The 14,744-nt window shown below is 36.7% G+C and overlaps 1 protein-coding gene and 1 pseudogene across 4 annotated transcripts in view; both read right to left on the bottom strand.

Moving 5' to 3' along the window:
* Window positions 1-14,744, bottom strand: part of VPS8 (VPS8 subunit of CORVET complex) — a 222,944-nt gene that overhangs the window by 105,465 nt on the left and 102,735 nt on the right. For all 4 annotated transcript variants that reach the window (XM_064493453.1, XM_031452660.2, XM_064493456.1 and 1 more), the window contains 3 exons: window positions 7,617-7,688; window positions 3,080-3,199; window positions 1,971-2,027 (listed from right to left, as the gene is read on the bottom strand). In XM_064493453.1, coding sequence (XP_064349523.1) covers window positions 1,971-2,027; window positions 3,080-3,199; window positions 7,617-7,688 — 249 coding nt within the window. The remainder of the gene's footprint in view (window positions 1-1,970; window positions 2,028-3,079; window positions 3,200-7,616; window positions 7,689-14,744) is intronic.
* LOC105085995 (large ribosomal subunit protein eL29-like) lies at window positions 8,195-9,228 on the bottom strand (annotated as a pseudogene).

Genomic DNA, 14,744 nt, shown 5'->3' with positions numbered 1-14,744 from the left:
AACTTACTGGAGCTGGTCGTTGCCTTTTCAGGAATGTTGTACGCCAGCTGTTATATGCAGGCAGTGTTAAAAACTGAATTATATAAACTTACAAAAATAAGTTAAGTTAAAAACAAAGGTAATTAATACCCAAACTCACTACTTCCTAATTATTTTACTGCATTTGACTGTGTATGCTCTCGAGGTCAGTTACTGCAGCTGTATCTGTGTTCTGGAAACACTATGTCAGGGGCAGTGATGCACATCTCTTCCCAACTCCACGTTCAGTGTGACATCCACTGGTAGATCAAAATCAGCTGTGGTGGGAGTACTTACACCGTGGAAACTGGCAAATGCTGTAAATCAGGGCTTGTCACATTTTTAAAGGGTTGTAAAACAAACAAACAAACAAAGAAGAGTATGTGACAGAGACCATATGTGGCCCATATAGCCTAAAATATTTACTCTCTGGCCCTTTACGGAAAAGGTGTGCCAATTCCTGGTTAAGAAAGTGACAGAGCTAATATGACAGTCAAAGTTGAAAGTGTGCATGTCAGAATCATTATTTTGTAAATAGTACAAAAAAGTTAAGGAATTATTTTTCCAGTATTCAAAAGCTGTTATGCAATTCAGCAGAGAAGTCACATCACTGATGAATGAGTGAACTGCACTTTCATCTTGTTCACTTACAGAAATGAACACATCAACCAACATTCACGTCAGAACTAACCAGTTGTTAAACTTTTATTAGCAAATCACTGGAAAATACTCAAATATACTGCATAAATAAATTCTGATACATAACAAACAGTTCAAGAGAAAGAGTGCTGGATTAGAAGGGAAGGATTTGGCCTCTAATCTTAGTTGTGACTTTGAGCAATTTACTGCGTCGGTTTTCTTTCTATATTCTAAAATTAGTGTGGGGAAAAAACCCACATAATCCCAAAGAGGATTGCCAATAACAGAATATTACTATACTATGATTACTTTTAAAGGTTTGGCATCTACACTTATGCTTGGTTTTTATTTCTGTTTTATTCAGCTATTTACATAAAAAGTTTTTATCATTTTAATAGCAACACCATGCATCACATGTTTCATTTTTCCTGCCAACAGAAAAATAAGGGCAAAATGAGGCATCCATGTTACTACATGCATTCAATATAATTTACGAGACAATCAAAATTTTAGCAGCTGTTCTCTTCCCTAAGATAGTCTGCAGCAGTCACGGAGCCACAGCTGTGCAGAGAAAGGGCTCACTGTTGCTATTCTACGTTCTTTATCTGAGTTTCATTCTCCCAGCCAGGCATTATTACCATATAGAATTAGCATAGCTCTCAAAATAACTTAATTTTTGTAGCTTACTTGTCTGACAAAGTCTGGCTATCAAGTTTTAAAAGACTGGCTCTCTTAGTGCTCACAATTACAGTGGGTAAGCTTTTAAGAAATCCTACCCCCTGAAAGGACCCTCAAGGATAAGTAGAAAGAAGTGGTAATCAAACAGTTTCTTTCTCACAGTGATGAGTGAAGGGACAGATGGACGCCAGCCTCCAGAAATGGCCAGCCCTAGTGCAGTGGGACTACAGAGCACGCCCCAAAACTGAGTGTCCCAAAACTCAGGATCCTGAAGACTCTCTGGTTCACGGCCACAATAGCTAGGACTGGTGACCAGATTAATGAATCTGGTGGAAAGCAGGACACAACAGGTACTGACTGGTGCTACATAACAGAGAAGGACAGAGGACATATTCTCTGTGATGTCATGTTGAATGCAAGACAGGTCCCCGTCTGCCTGGGAATTTAGCTTCATATAGGCTTAAACTAACCACCACCCACACTATTTCCTTGTTGCCACTGTCTAGCTTAGTATTAGGGTCTGGCATAAGTCATTTCCCTCTTACGCCTCATGAGGTTTAGTACTGAAGGGTTCTTTCTAGATTAGCCTCTCTTCTTTCTCATTCTCTAGCAAAGAGAGTTCTAGCAGTTCATACCTGCTGTCTTTCAGAGTGTCGGGAGTCATCGTCAGGACTACAGAGGAATTCGAGGACCTGGTCAAAGAAAAGGTATTTTTTATTAGATACCAGCTTGCACGCCACACCGCTGTCACAGTGTGACAAAACAGTAACGACCCTCTTTATATCACCAACTCATTCCCACTCGGCTACAACACACACCACATCTGAGTGGCCCAGTACATGGCACAGCAGGCTCAGGTAGGCTAACGATGTAACACGCACCTTACACACACTTCTTCATTCTTTAGAAACCCGACTAGAAGAAAGCATCATCTATGTACCTTGACTTGCAGATTCCTGACACCACGGACCAAGCAAAGCATAGACTTTGGAGTCAGGCCACTTGAACTTGAGTCCTAACCTTATTAATGCTTAATAACCACATTTATTGCTAATAATAACACTTATTAAGCATGCCCTGGATGAGTGACTGAACATCTCTGGGCTTTAGTTTCCTCATCTACAAAATGGAGGTAACAACTATTCCAATTTCAGAGCTGCTGGGAGCACTGCGTTAATATATACACATGTAATGTGGAACAGAGCGTGGCACTATGAAGTGCTCAATAAATGTTGGTCATTATATGCAACTTTCTCCAGATAAAAAGTGTTTTCTTTCTGTGGATACATAGGAGGTACTTAACTGGGATTAGGAGATACCTTCAAAGTCATTTCCTCAAAGTAATCTCTCCTCCAGATGATCAACATCACAGTCTTACTACCAGTGAGATGGGTGACTCTTAAATTGGAAAATTCTTGAGCAAAGAATTCTAGACAATTTAGAGCAACAGAGTAATAGAGAGAACAGAATCTCTATAAACCAATCTCCACAAACCATACTCCCATGATACCAAGTTACAAGGCAAAATTATACTACCCAGACACAACATTAAAAAAAAACACACACACAACAATTTAGATTCAATTTGGACTCAATTTAGATTCAAACTGAAACCTGAACAGGTTTCTACCTGATATGGCATTTACCCAATAGGTTATTATATTAAGAAACTGTGTAATCGAGTGATTTTTTCTATGAACAGTGAATAAAAACAATTCTTGCTCTTATGATTAAAGACACTCACCTGATCAAAAAGGGTTCTGTTAACAAACAAGGTGTTGTCAGGCTTTGCAAGCTGCCGGGCAAGGAAGGTAAAGAGACACCCTACTTGTGAGGGAGTAAAATCTGAATTCTCCACCATAACCTGATGAGCAAAAGAGATCATTTATTTATTCAATATACCATCTGCTTTGACACACACAAAAAAACACAATTAGAAGAGAGAGGTGGGGGGAACCTCATTACTTAAAGACTCACAAAAAGATTCTTTTATTGACTGTGTAACAGTTGAGATCAGTGTCATTTAGAGAAGGAACACAACTACTTGCACACTTGGAACGGAAAACGTTTTAGTCACTTTTGGCATATTTCTAGGTATAACCTGGATAAAAACTGAATTGTTAGATAAAGGTGGATTTCAAAGAAATATTAATCATATTTCCCTCTGGAATTCTTAAAACAGAACCTAAAATTAATTTAAATTAAATTAAAGTAACCCTACTAAAATTTGTCCACCAACACAGAAAGAAGGGAATTTGCTTTGGGGTTTGAAAGTAGGATAACTTGAGAGGGAAGATATCTCAGGAAAGAAGTCAGCTGGCCCTTGAACCAATGAAGTGAATGATTTCTGCCTTGTCTATAAGCAGTTTCCTGGTTTCAAATAAAAGGCTTTTTACAAACACAGACAGTTATCAAGTCATAATCACTCCTCTGATTTAAGTGCCCTCTCAGCTCCTGAGCACCTACTGCTATGAGTAAGACACTGTGGTAGAGGCCTTGTAGGGAATTCTGAACCAGAAAGCAAGGTGAGACAGGTAAACAAATATTACATAAAAAGCATAATGTGATCAGCACAATTACAAAGGAACAAATGACTACAGAAGCACAGTGGGGAGAATTTAGTTCCACTGGTTAGAGAGGGAATTTGAAAAGCAATGAGAAAAACAGCTTTTAAGCTAAGCTTTAAAGCCCACGTGGAACCTGTGCCAGGGGCAAATGTCAGGAGAAGAGCCGTCCAGGTAGAGAGAAGAATGTGAGCAAAAGCATGACACAGGAAAATACAAGCCTGTTTGGAGAAACTATGTATTTCTTTAGAATGCAGCATGTGAGAGGAGGAAGGAGAAATGAGATCGAAAGAAAAGATTAGGCCTCCAGTGTCATTCTAAGGAATCTAGACTTTATTTCATAGAAAACTGGGGTGCAACCAGGAGAGGTGCTCGTGATCAGTACTGTGCTTAGGAAAATTACCCCATCAGCAGTGTTTAGGATAAAATAACAAAACCAAGAAACAAAAGGTAGAGAGACCAAGATACATGTGACTGCAGGGGTCCAAGGGGGAGACAGAGGGCTTCAGAACAAGGGCAGTGATAATAAAAGAAAAAGGGAAGCGGGAACAGGTACAAAAGACACTGCAGAGAGAGAGGAGAAAGGACAGGTATTCACATGTGTGGAAACATGTGGCTAAAGGAAGCATGAGAAATGGCAGATCTTGAGCCTGACAGGCAGGGAGGAGAATGATGCCATGATCAAAGAGGGAGAATGCAGGAGACTGCGAAGGAAGACCAGGTTCTGTCCTGGATGAGCTGAATTTATGGAGGCAACTCTACAACAAATTAGGGAATAGGATACTGTTTCATCTATCAAAAAGTCCTGAATTCCCTCCTTCCATTCTCCATTCAAAGATAAATTATAAGGTTTCTCCTATTATAAAACATTCCCTTGGGGCCCAGCTTTTGGCCTACCTTTTACTTTGCTAGGCAGTATGTTCCTTTCTTTTACTCTTCCTGCTTTTAGCCCAGCAATTACAGCTTGCTCAAGTGCATAATTAATCATTACTAGAGTACAAGGATATTTCAAGCTATAATCTGTGTTTCTAAATTCCAATTTATAACATTCAAAGAGCTTTCTATACCGCTTTAAAAACCCCGTCTTCACTCCCTTTCAGTGTGCAGGTCCTTCCCTACAACTCAACTCTTGGGTCCCAGATAGTGCTCTTCTCTGCTTTAAGCCCTTCTTTTTGCCAAGTGTAAACTCTTTAACTGTCTGATCCAAGAAATTCATTTTAAGGAAACAGCCCTAACTCGCAGCTCCTTCCCTTGCCACCTCAGCCAGTGTGTAACTGGTTATCATCTTAGAAATTTTGGCTTCTTTCCATTTCCACTCTCCAACCAATTTCAGAGACCACACTTTCAAAATTTTCTGGGCAATCTTATACAAAGTCACAAATCAACAGCATTCCCTTTCTATGTCTGCAGCCATTCAGCACACGTAATGCCTTAGATTTGACGCTTATTTGTTTGTTCCCTAGTCATTGCCTAGGCTCCCTGGAAAGAACACTTTAACAAATGAGTGCAACTCTCTCACCAGAAATGAGAAAATAATCTCAAAAGTGCATTCTTCATGGACCATGTGTAAACACTAACAAAGCAATACACAACTAGCAATTCACCAACAGTGATAGCTGAAGTATTTTATGGAGCTTTTCTTTCTTCATTATCATTCTTCCAACTTAGTATATTTTTAAATCTGAATTCCAATTCAATCAACTTGCAGATATCTCTTGAATATCCACCAGGTTGCAGGCATTGTGTTGGACATGCTCTGGGCATGTTAAAACAACGACCAAAAAAACCCAAAAACCAAAACGAAACAAGCCATCACAGTCTCTCCCTACAGAAAGCTTAAGTCCAAGCAGGAAAATATACGTGTATACAATTACCTTGCAGTGTGCCAAGGGTAGCACCAAGTGCTGTATGTTGAAGGAAGCATGGGAGAGGGTTCTAAAAGAGTTTCTCATGGGTGATATTTGAGTTACATTTTGAAAAATGGTTAGGAATTTGCTAGACAGAGAAAGGAAAGGAAAAGGCATGACAGGATGAAAGAAAATTTCATGCAAAGAATATAAGCCATAAAGATGACACAGAACATTTAGTGAATTCCAACAATTTAATACAGTTGAGGAGTTCATAATACAGAATGCGTGCTTTTGGTGGGGGTGGTGTGTGGTAGGAGAGGGGAGCAGTTATAAGAGAAGTAGTCAGGGACCAGAAGATATAGAAGGATCTTGGATGCCAGGTTAAACAGTTTAGACGAATATGGCAGAAACCAGTACCTGTACTCCAACATCTGTTCCTTCTTCCTAATTCAGAAGCAGAATTCCTCATTTTTAGCTAAACACATGGCCATCCACAATACAGAGTATATCTCTCAGTCTCAATCAGCAGCTAAAGGGTCATACACCTTAGTTCTGATCAACAAGATATACACAGAATTGCAGTAAGCAACTTCGAAGAAATTTTCTTAAAGAGAGGGAACACTCTTCATCTTTTTCTGCATTCAGGCTAGCTAGAATGCAGAGGTGATGGCTGGAGCTTGAGCAGCCATGTTAGATCAAAAGACAGAAACCATGCACTAGGAATAAAAGCAGTAAGACAGAAAGAATGTGCATCCCTGAGAAGTTTCTGAAGCCACTCTACTAGATCAGGTTGCCTGCTCTCCAGGTTCACAGAAGAAAAAGAAATTTCCATAACAATTAAGCTACTGCTATTCTGAACTTTCTCTCACAGCAGAACTTAATTCCAAACAAGTCAATGTGGAGCCGTAGAAGAATATTAGGTAGAGGACAGGTAAGATCACAAATTAATGTAGGACAAGAATCAGACCATTTAGGAAGGTATTTTAGAAATCTAGGTGAAAATTCTCCCTGCTGGCCACCTGGTATTATTTGGGAGCTTAGCAATCCTGTTCTCATCTTCATAACTGCTTATCTTACAAGGTCAATTAATATTTCAAATGAGAAAGCGTATATAAATGTGCTTTGAAAATTATAAAGAATTATTATACATGTAATAAATGCACTAATGTTATGTGCAACTAGAGAACATTTTAATTTTGGTCTTTTGTCCAAAATAATCTAAAAGTCACTAAGAAGAAGAAATCTCCATTTTACTAGCCAAGTGAACAGGACAAAACTCTAAGCTTTCAACCACAAGAAGAAACCGGTCTGGCTGAAGCTGTGCAGGTGGAAAGGAAAAGAATTTGTCTCTGCATTCATTCACTAGCAACAGCATGAATCTCAAAATAGTTTTCAAATGAATCTAGTTAGACTTAGATTGGGATGGTCATCTCTGAGTGCCTCAAATCATTCTTAAGTGTCACCCATCATATCAGTACCATGGCAAAACGACATATGCCACTACCTTAGCAACATAGCGATATAGGTATGAGACAGAAGGAGACTCTCCACATTAATTATTTTCTCAAAGCATTCTGAAGTTAGTCTCTATTATTGAAAGTAATCATGTTAATATAGCAATTATCACAATATAGATTTCTCATGAGTAGTACCCTATATCCTAGTACCCACTCTAAAGCTCACATACATTAACTCATTTGAATGAATAACTGATACTGCATTCAGCTTCTAAAGACAAAGATATCATAATAAATTTTTAAATGATTGCAACATATTGCTTTATTAAAGATTATTTTAGAACTTGCTATAAAATAGTTCAGTTTTCTTAATATAAACATCAATACAAAGACATGTATTGAGTACTTACTTTCAACAAAATATCCACAATACGTTGTTGATATTCTACAGCTTGCTTGTCATTTTTAAAATCTTCAAAAGTCTAAAAGGAAAAAATTTTAAAATAAGTATTATTTGAAAATTTTAGACGGAAATTAGATATTATATTCTTGCTAATAGGTAAATTCCCAAATAAGATAACCATTCCTCATGCAGATTTTTCCTTATATAGCTTTAACAATAAGTTATTTTTAGTGAGTTAGATAGAAAGCTAAAGCATTAAAATACTACATGGATTCTGAATAAGGTATAAAAATATAGTGATTCTCATACAACCAAAAAGTGAGTCAAGAAAGAAAGCAAAGTTTATAAGCAACAAAAAAGAAATAATGGAAGGCAATCTGTGAGTAAGGAGGGATTGAGAAGGATGAAATACATATTACATGCTCAGCCATCATTCCGTCCATCATGCTGTTTGGAAATAATAACTGAAATACAGTTTGTTAACTGCCACTAAAAATAATTTTCATGATTTCCATGACAACTAGGAAAAAATGATATTCAACAATAGATATGTCAAAAAATTATTATGGTAATACTCTCACAATATTACAATCCTCAAGGCTATATACAAAGAATAGGTGTTCTATTTTCTTTCTTTCTTTCCTTCTTTTTCCTGCCTCCAGTTTATTTGTACAAACAGCACAGGTAGACATGAGCCCCATGCAGACAGCAGCCCAGGGGTCACATTAGTCCTTCTATCCTCACATCAGTAGATGAAAGCCTCTACTCTAGAGCCTTTGTAGGGGCCTGGGCGCCTTTGGGAGCCGGAGCCGCAGCTGTGGCCTTGGTCTGAGCCTTCTCCTTGGCCTTTGGCTGAAAGAGCCTGAGACCCTTGGCGATGCGGGCAGGAGCACATTTCCCGAGCTTGGGGTGAGCAATGTAGGCAAGTCGATTGAGTTCGCAGCTGCTGACCTTTGGGATCTTGGGCTTGACCTCCTTGGGCTTTACGAGAGCCTTAGCCTCGGCACGTGCGCTCGTGGCCTTGGCTTTGTTGGCCTGCATCTTCTACAGGCCCCTCTTGTTGTGCTTCTTGGCAAAGCGCATGTTCCTCAGGAACTTGGGGTCCACCTCCTTAAGAGTTCCGTATTGTTGCGATCAGGGTTTTTTGATGCCGTTTCTGTGCCATTTTCGGGACTGCTTGTGTGTGGTGTGGTTCTTCGACTTGGCCATGTCTGCACCAGAGCCGGGAGATCCCAAATCCTCCTTTCGTTTTTTTTTTTTAATTGAAGTACAGTCAGTGAAGTACAATTTCTGGTGTACAGCACCATATCCCAGTCATGCATATACATACATATATTCATTTTCATATTTTTTCTCATTATAGGTTACTACAAGATATTGAATATAGCTCCCTGTGCTATACAGAATAAACTTGTTTTTTAAATCTATTTTTATATATAGTAGCTAACATTTGCAAATCTCAAACTTCCAAATTTATCCCTTCCCACCCCTTTCCCTGGTAACCGTAAGACTGTTTACTATGTCTACAAATCTATTTCTGTTTTGTAGGTGAGTTCATAGTGTACATAGTGTCCTTTTCTTTTTTTTTAGACTCCACATATGAGTGGTATTATATGGTATTTTTCTTTCTCTTTCCAGCTTACTTCACGTAGAATGACAGTCTTTAGGTCCATCCATGTTGCTGAAATGGCATTATTTTATTCTTTTTATGGCTGAGTAGTATTCCATTGTATAAATATACCACAACTTCTTTATCCAGTCATCTGTTGATGGACATTTAGGTTGCTTCTATGTCTTGGCCATTGTATATAGTGCTGCTATGAACATTGGGGTGTGTGTATATCTTTTCTAATTAGAGTTCCCTCTGGATATATGCCCAGGAGTGGGACTGCTGGATCATATGGTAAGCGTGTTTTTAGTTTTTTGAGGAATCTCCATACTGTTTTCCATAATGGCTGCACCAAACTACATTCCCACCAGCAGTGTAGGAGGGATGGTATTCTATTTTCAAAACATTGTCAAGTACAGCACTTCTGGTATTTTATGTCCCTGCTCAAGTAGAACCAAATATATTTTGAATGGAATATGCACCAAAGTAAATGACAGCATCAGATTCTAAAAATACCTAGTAGCTATAGGATGCATATATGAAGAAATTAAAATTGTCTTCACTATCAAAAAATTGAAAGAAAGTATTTATTAAATAATAAGAATGATGAAAAACTTGAAAACCTTTCCTACAGTTTTCACTTAGCACATCTGGCTATGAGAAATGTTTTAAATTCACACAGCAATAATTTACTGCTTATTTTCCTGAAGCAAAAAAATAGACTACACATTATCCCAAAAGATTAAAAAAAGAAAAAAAAGGAATTTTAAAGCCATAAACTTTCAAGAATATATCATAGCTACATTCAAACCGGAATACTTGCTGTTCTTTATATGGGCCCTGAGCTTCCCCAACTTCTCCAATGTACCTTTGCTCATACTTTTCTTACTAGCATGCCACTCCTTCCCTTTTCTTATCTGACACACAGTAAGCACTTTAAACAAATGACTACTGATTTATCTAGTTAATTACAGAGAAAAATAAAATCTTTTTTTTTTTTACAACTATTCTTCATCTAGAATGCTTTGCTGCCACTTAGTTGAGAAAAGCTAAAATGAGTTACCTAGGAGACTACAGGAACTCTTAATCTGGAAAGCCCAAACAAGATATTTTGATGTTTATGTGGGTTAAATTATGACCCTTCCTGAAAATGCAAATATAGTCTAAGAAGTCTCCCAGTTCTGTCTAAGGTTTCTGAGAACAACAAACACATATACAACTTGCACAAACACATAACCCCCCTATCTCAGACGTCACTCCACTGTCACAAGAGAAGGTACTATCTACTAATACAAGTGCTATTCAACTAAAACACAAAGCCATGGATAATTAACACAGGCATTAAATAACTACAGCATTGACAGCAAGTAAAAAAGAATTTCCTTATCCGTTTTCTTTTTGGCAGCATGTAGTCACTGCTTTGAAACAGATATTGCAAGTTTACTTCTGTAAACATAATTAAGTGGTGATATACTACATTATGAATACTGGGATACACATAATGACATGTTTTGATTGTAGTTAACAGCTGTCACCAAAATGGCACATCTCCGTTAAAACGTTATCATTCCACAAAGATGCTTCTAATTATGCAAGGCTTTTTAGAGGGATAACATGCAAAGATGTTCTATTGGAGAATGACGCAGTTTGTGAGCAACAAAGGTAAACCCACAACTCAAGTTCAGAGTCACTTGTGAATTTGGTCATAAAAACTTCTTCCTGCAGTCCCCAAAATTATTATAGGGTTTCTATAAGATAATGATAGTTGGCTAAACCCTAATCCAAGGGCCAACAAACACTCTGCAAAAGGCCAGAGAGAAAACACTTCAGACTTTCTGAGATACATGTGGTTTCCATGACATTTTTCTTCTGTTTTTATAACCCTTAAAAATATTTAAAAAATTCTTATCCCACACAGGCCAGAGGTCAAATGGAGCTGAATTTGGTCTATAGGATGTAGTTTGTGGACCTCTGTCCTAATATCTTCACACATCTCCCAATAAGATCCCTGTATATAGAAAAGAACAAAAAGAATCACCCACAACTCAGGCTAAAGGGAAAGCTAGAAAAACAAGAAATATTACAAACTTCAACTTTTATATAAGTGGGAAAATAAATACCCCTAACTTAGCAAAGTTGGATCCAAAGCCCATAAAACCAAAAAGAAGTCAGGACAGAATTGAGAAGAGGAAAGGAGAGTGTGGCAAGGTTTCAGTGGGCCAACAGAACACCTATACTATCAAATGGAATTCACCTCCAGAAGGAAAGAGAGATCCATCTTGGGTGAGGAAATACTGAGGTCAGATTTGAGACCTGGTGGAGCAGAGCACTGGCCAATGGGAAGATCAAAGAAAGGAGTCTGACAAGCGTGGGTCAGAAGTCTTGATAAGATAAAACTTTTGAGATAGAAAAGAGAATGGAAGAGAGAATTCTTCTCTACTGAAAAGAGAAAAGGGAATTCACTGGAGACTTGTGGTAAAGAAGGAAGTGGTTCAAGATAAAGGTCCTGCTAAAACAAAGAGAATGTCAAAGGTTGAGAAGACAACAGACTACCCTCAAAAGACACTATTTAAGAAATTGCACTTGGTTGTAGCAAATAAAGAAGGTACTGGAATGAGGAAAAACAGCAGGTAGTTTTCTCTCACCATCCAACAAGGTGACCTATTACTGCTAGTCCAGAAAAATCCAACAGCAAAAAATGACAATAAAAACAGCAAATGAGGCACTCCAGAATATAAATAAAAACTAGCCACAAAACAGAGGTAAACTATATATAACACTATCTCAATACATATTAAGAATACAATTGTAGATATGAAAGAACGTCAAAAACCAGAAATTTGAGAATACAGAAAAGAAATGAATAAAGAGCAGGAAGATATGAAATAAGAGCTAACTGAACTCAGAAAATATTTTTTTAAAAAAGTCATCTCAGAAATATAGACAGAATTACAAGCCCCACTGAAGGGAGAACAGATTTGACCAAAAGCATAGAAAGAGAAATGAAAAATTCTTTTCATAATTGAAATGAACCAAGGAAATAACATTTAAATAAAGAATGAAGTAAAGGAGAGCAAAGAAAAGGTGATAAATGTTACAAGATAAAGAAGATACAATATACAAAAGAATTGGAGTTTCTGAAGATGAAATACAAGATAATGACACAGAAAAAGCATTTAAACCTATAGTGTCTTTAAATACAAAAAAAGTATTCTGATCCTTTAGGAAAAAGAGACTAAGCCCCTGGGAAAGTTAGGAAAAATCCAGTTGACATTAGTTTTCTTTATAGGAATATACAAAGCAAAATAAGAGGGAGGCAATTTTTAATTTATCAAAATTTTAAAATTGTACAACAGTAGAGGAATCCTTATCACTCTGAAAACTACACTGAAAACTAAAAAATATTGCTGACAAAAATTAAAGAAGACCTAAATAAATGGAACAGTATATCTTTTCATGGGTCAGAAAACTCACTATTGCTAAGATGTTAACTCTTAAATTGACTAAACATTGAACATAACTCTAGTCAAAATCCAGGCAAGCTTTTGTAGAAATTAATATGATAACTCTAAAAACTCATATTAAAATGCAAAAAAAAAACCAACTATAAAAGACAAAGTAACTTTGAAGAAGAACAAGAACATAGAAGAGCTAACATAATATGATTTTTGTACTCATTATAAACCTATAGTAACCAAGACAGCACGTTACCAGCATCAAGATCAAGAAATAGACCAGTGGCATAGAATAGAGTTCACAAGTAGACCCATATACAAAGATGACAAACCTTGACAAAGTACAAAGACAATTCAGTAAAGAAAGGACAGCCTTTTTGTCAAACAGTGCTGTAAGAGTTAGGTATCTATATGCAAAAAAAGAACAAAGAACTTGCATCTGAACATTGTACCACATGCAAAAATTTCTTCAAAATGGATCACTGATCTAAATATAAAACCTAAAAGCATAAGGCTTCTAAAAGAAATACAAGAGAAAATCTTTGTGACTTTAGGTTAGGCAGAGATTTCTAAGATATGACACCAAAAGCATGACCCATAAAACAAAACTAATAAATTAGACAATCAAAATTTAGCAGCACTATTTACAATAGCCAAGACATGAAAGCAACCTAAATGTCCATTGACAGATGACTGGATAAAGAAATTGTGGTATATTTATACAATGGAATACTACTCAGACAAAAAAGGAATAAAATAATGCCATTTGCAGCAACATGGATGGACCTGGAGATCATCATTCTAAGTGAAGTAAGCCGGAAAGAGAAAGAAAAATATCATATAATATGAATTATATGTGGAATCTAAAAAAACACACAAAAGAACTTATTTACAAACCAGAAACAAATTCACAGTCAGAAAACAGACTTACAGCTACCAAGGGGAAAGGAGGTACAAAGGGATACATTAGTAGATTGAGATTTGCAGATACTATTAGATACAAAATAGATAAACAATAAGTTTCTTCTGTATAGCACAGGGAACTATATTCAGTATTTTGTAGTAACCTATAATGAAAAAGAATATGAAAACAAATGTATGCATGTATATGTGTGACTGAAACACTACACTGTACATCAGAAACTGACACAACATTGTAAACTGACTATACTTCAATAAAAAAATTTTTTAACTTCTTCTATTCAAAAGATATTGTCAGAAAAAGAACACACATGAACTCATCTACAAGATAGAAACAGACTCACAGACATAGAGAACAAACTTATGGTTACCAGTGGGTAGAGGGTGGGAAGGGAAAAATCGGGAGTTCCAAACTTGCACGTCTTGGGGAGTAATAGAAATGTTAGCTTTCTTGATTGTGGTGGTGGTTTCACAGGTGTATACATCTATCAAAATTCATCAAATTGTACATCTGAAATATGTGTTGTTTACTGTACAGGAATTACACCACAATAATGGAATTAAAAAAAAAAGACATTAGGAGAATGAAAAGACAAACTACAGACTGGGAGAAAACATCTGCTAGACTTATGTAATCTAATAAAGAACTTATATATAAAGAATTCCAAAACCAACAGGAAAACAAACACAATTTTAAAGAATAGAGCAGGAAATGGACAAAAAAATTGAACAGATATTTCTCCAAAGAGAATATATGGATGGCAAACATATTTTATTTGTTAATATATTTTAATGAAGATATACTCCTCTAGTAGTCAGGAGGAAAATATAAATTAAAACCACAATGAGATACCATTACACACCTATTAGAATCATCAAATTAAAGACTGACAATGCCAAGTGTTGGAGAGAAAATGAAAGGACTGATACTCTCATGTACTACTGGTGGGAATGTAAAATGGTAGAATCACTTTAGAACAGTTCATCAATTTCTTACAAAGTAAAATAATACACTTAAATGACCAGCAACTCCATTCCTCAGTATTCACTCAAGAGGAATAAAAATATATGTCCACACAAAGGCCTTTATGTAAATATTCATGAGTTTTATTCGTAATAGCCTAAAACTGGAAACAACCCCAAGGACCAC

Source organism: Camelus dromedarius, chromosome 2 (assembly GCF_036321535.1).
Source record: "Camelus dromedarius isolate mCamDro1 chromosome 2, mCamDro1.pat, whole genome shotgun sequence".
Taxonomy (NCBI): Eukaryota; Metazoa; Chordata; class Mammalia; order Artiodactyla; family Camelidae; genus Camelus; species Camelus dromedarius.
The sequence above is the reverse complement of the archived record's forward strand: the minus strand, read 5'-3'. Positions and strand labels throughout refer to the sequence as shown.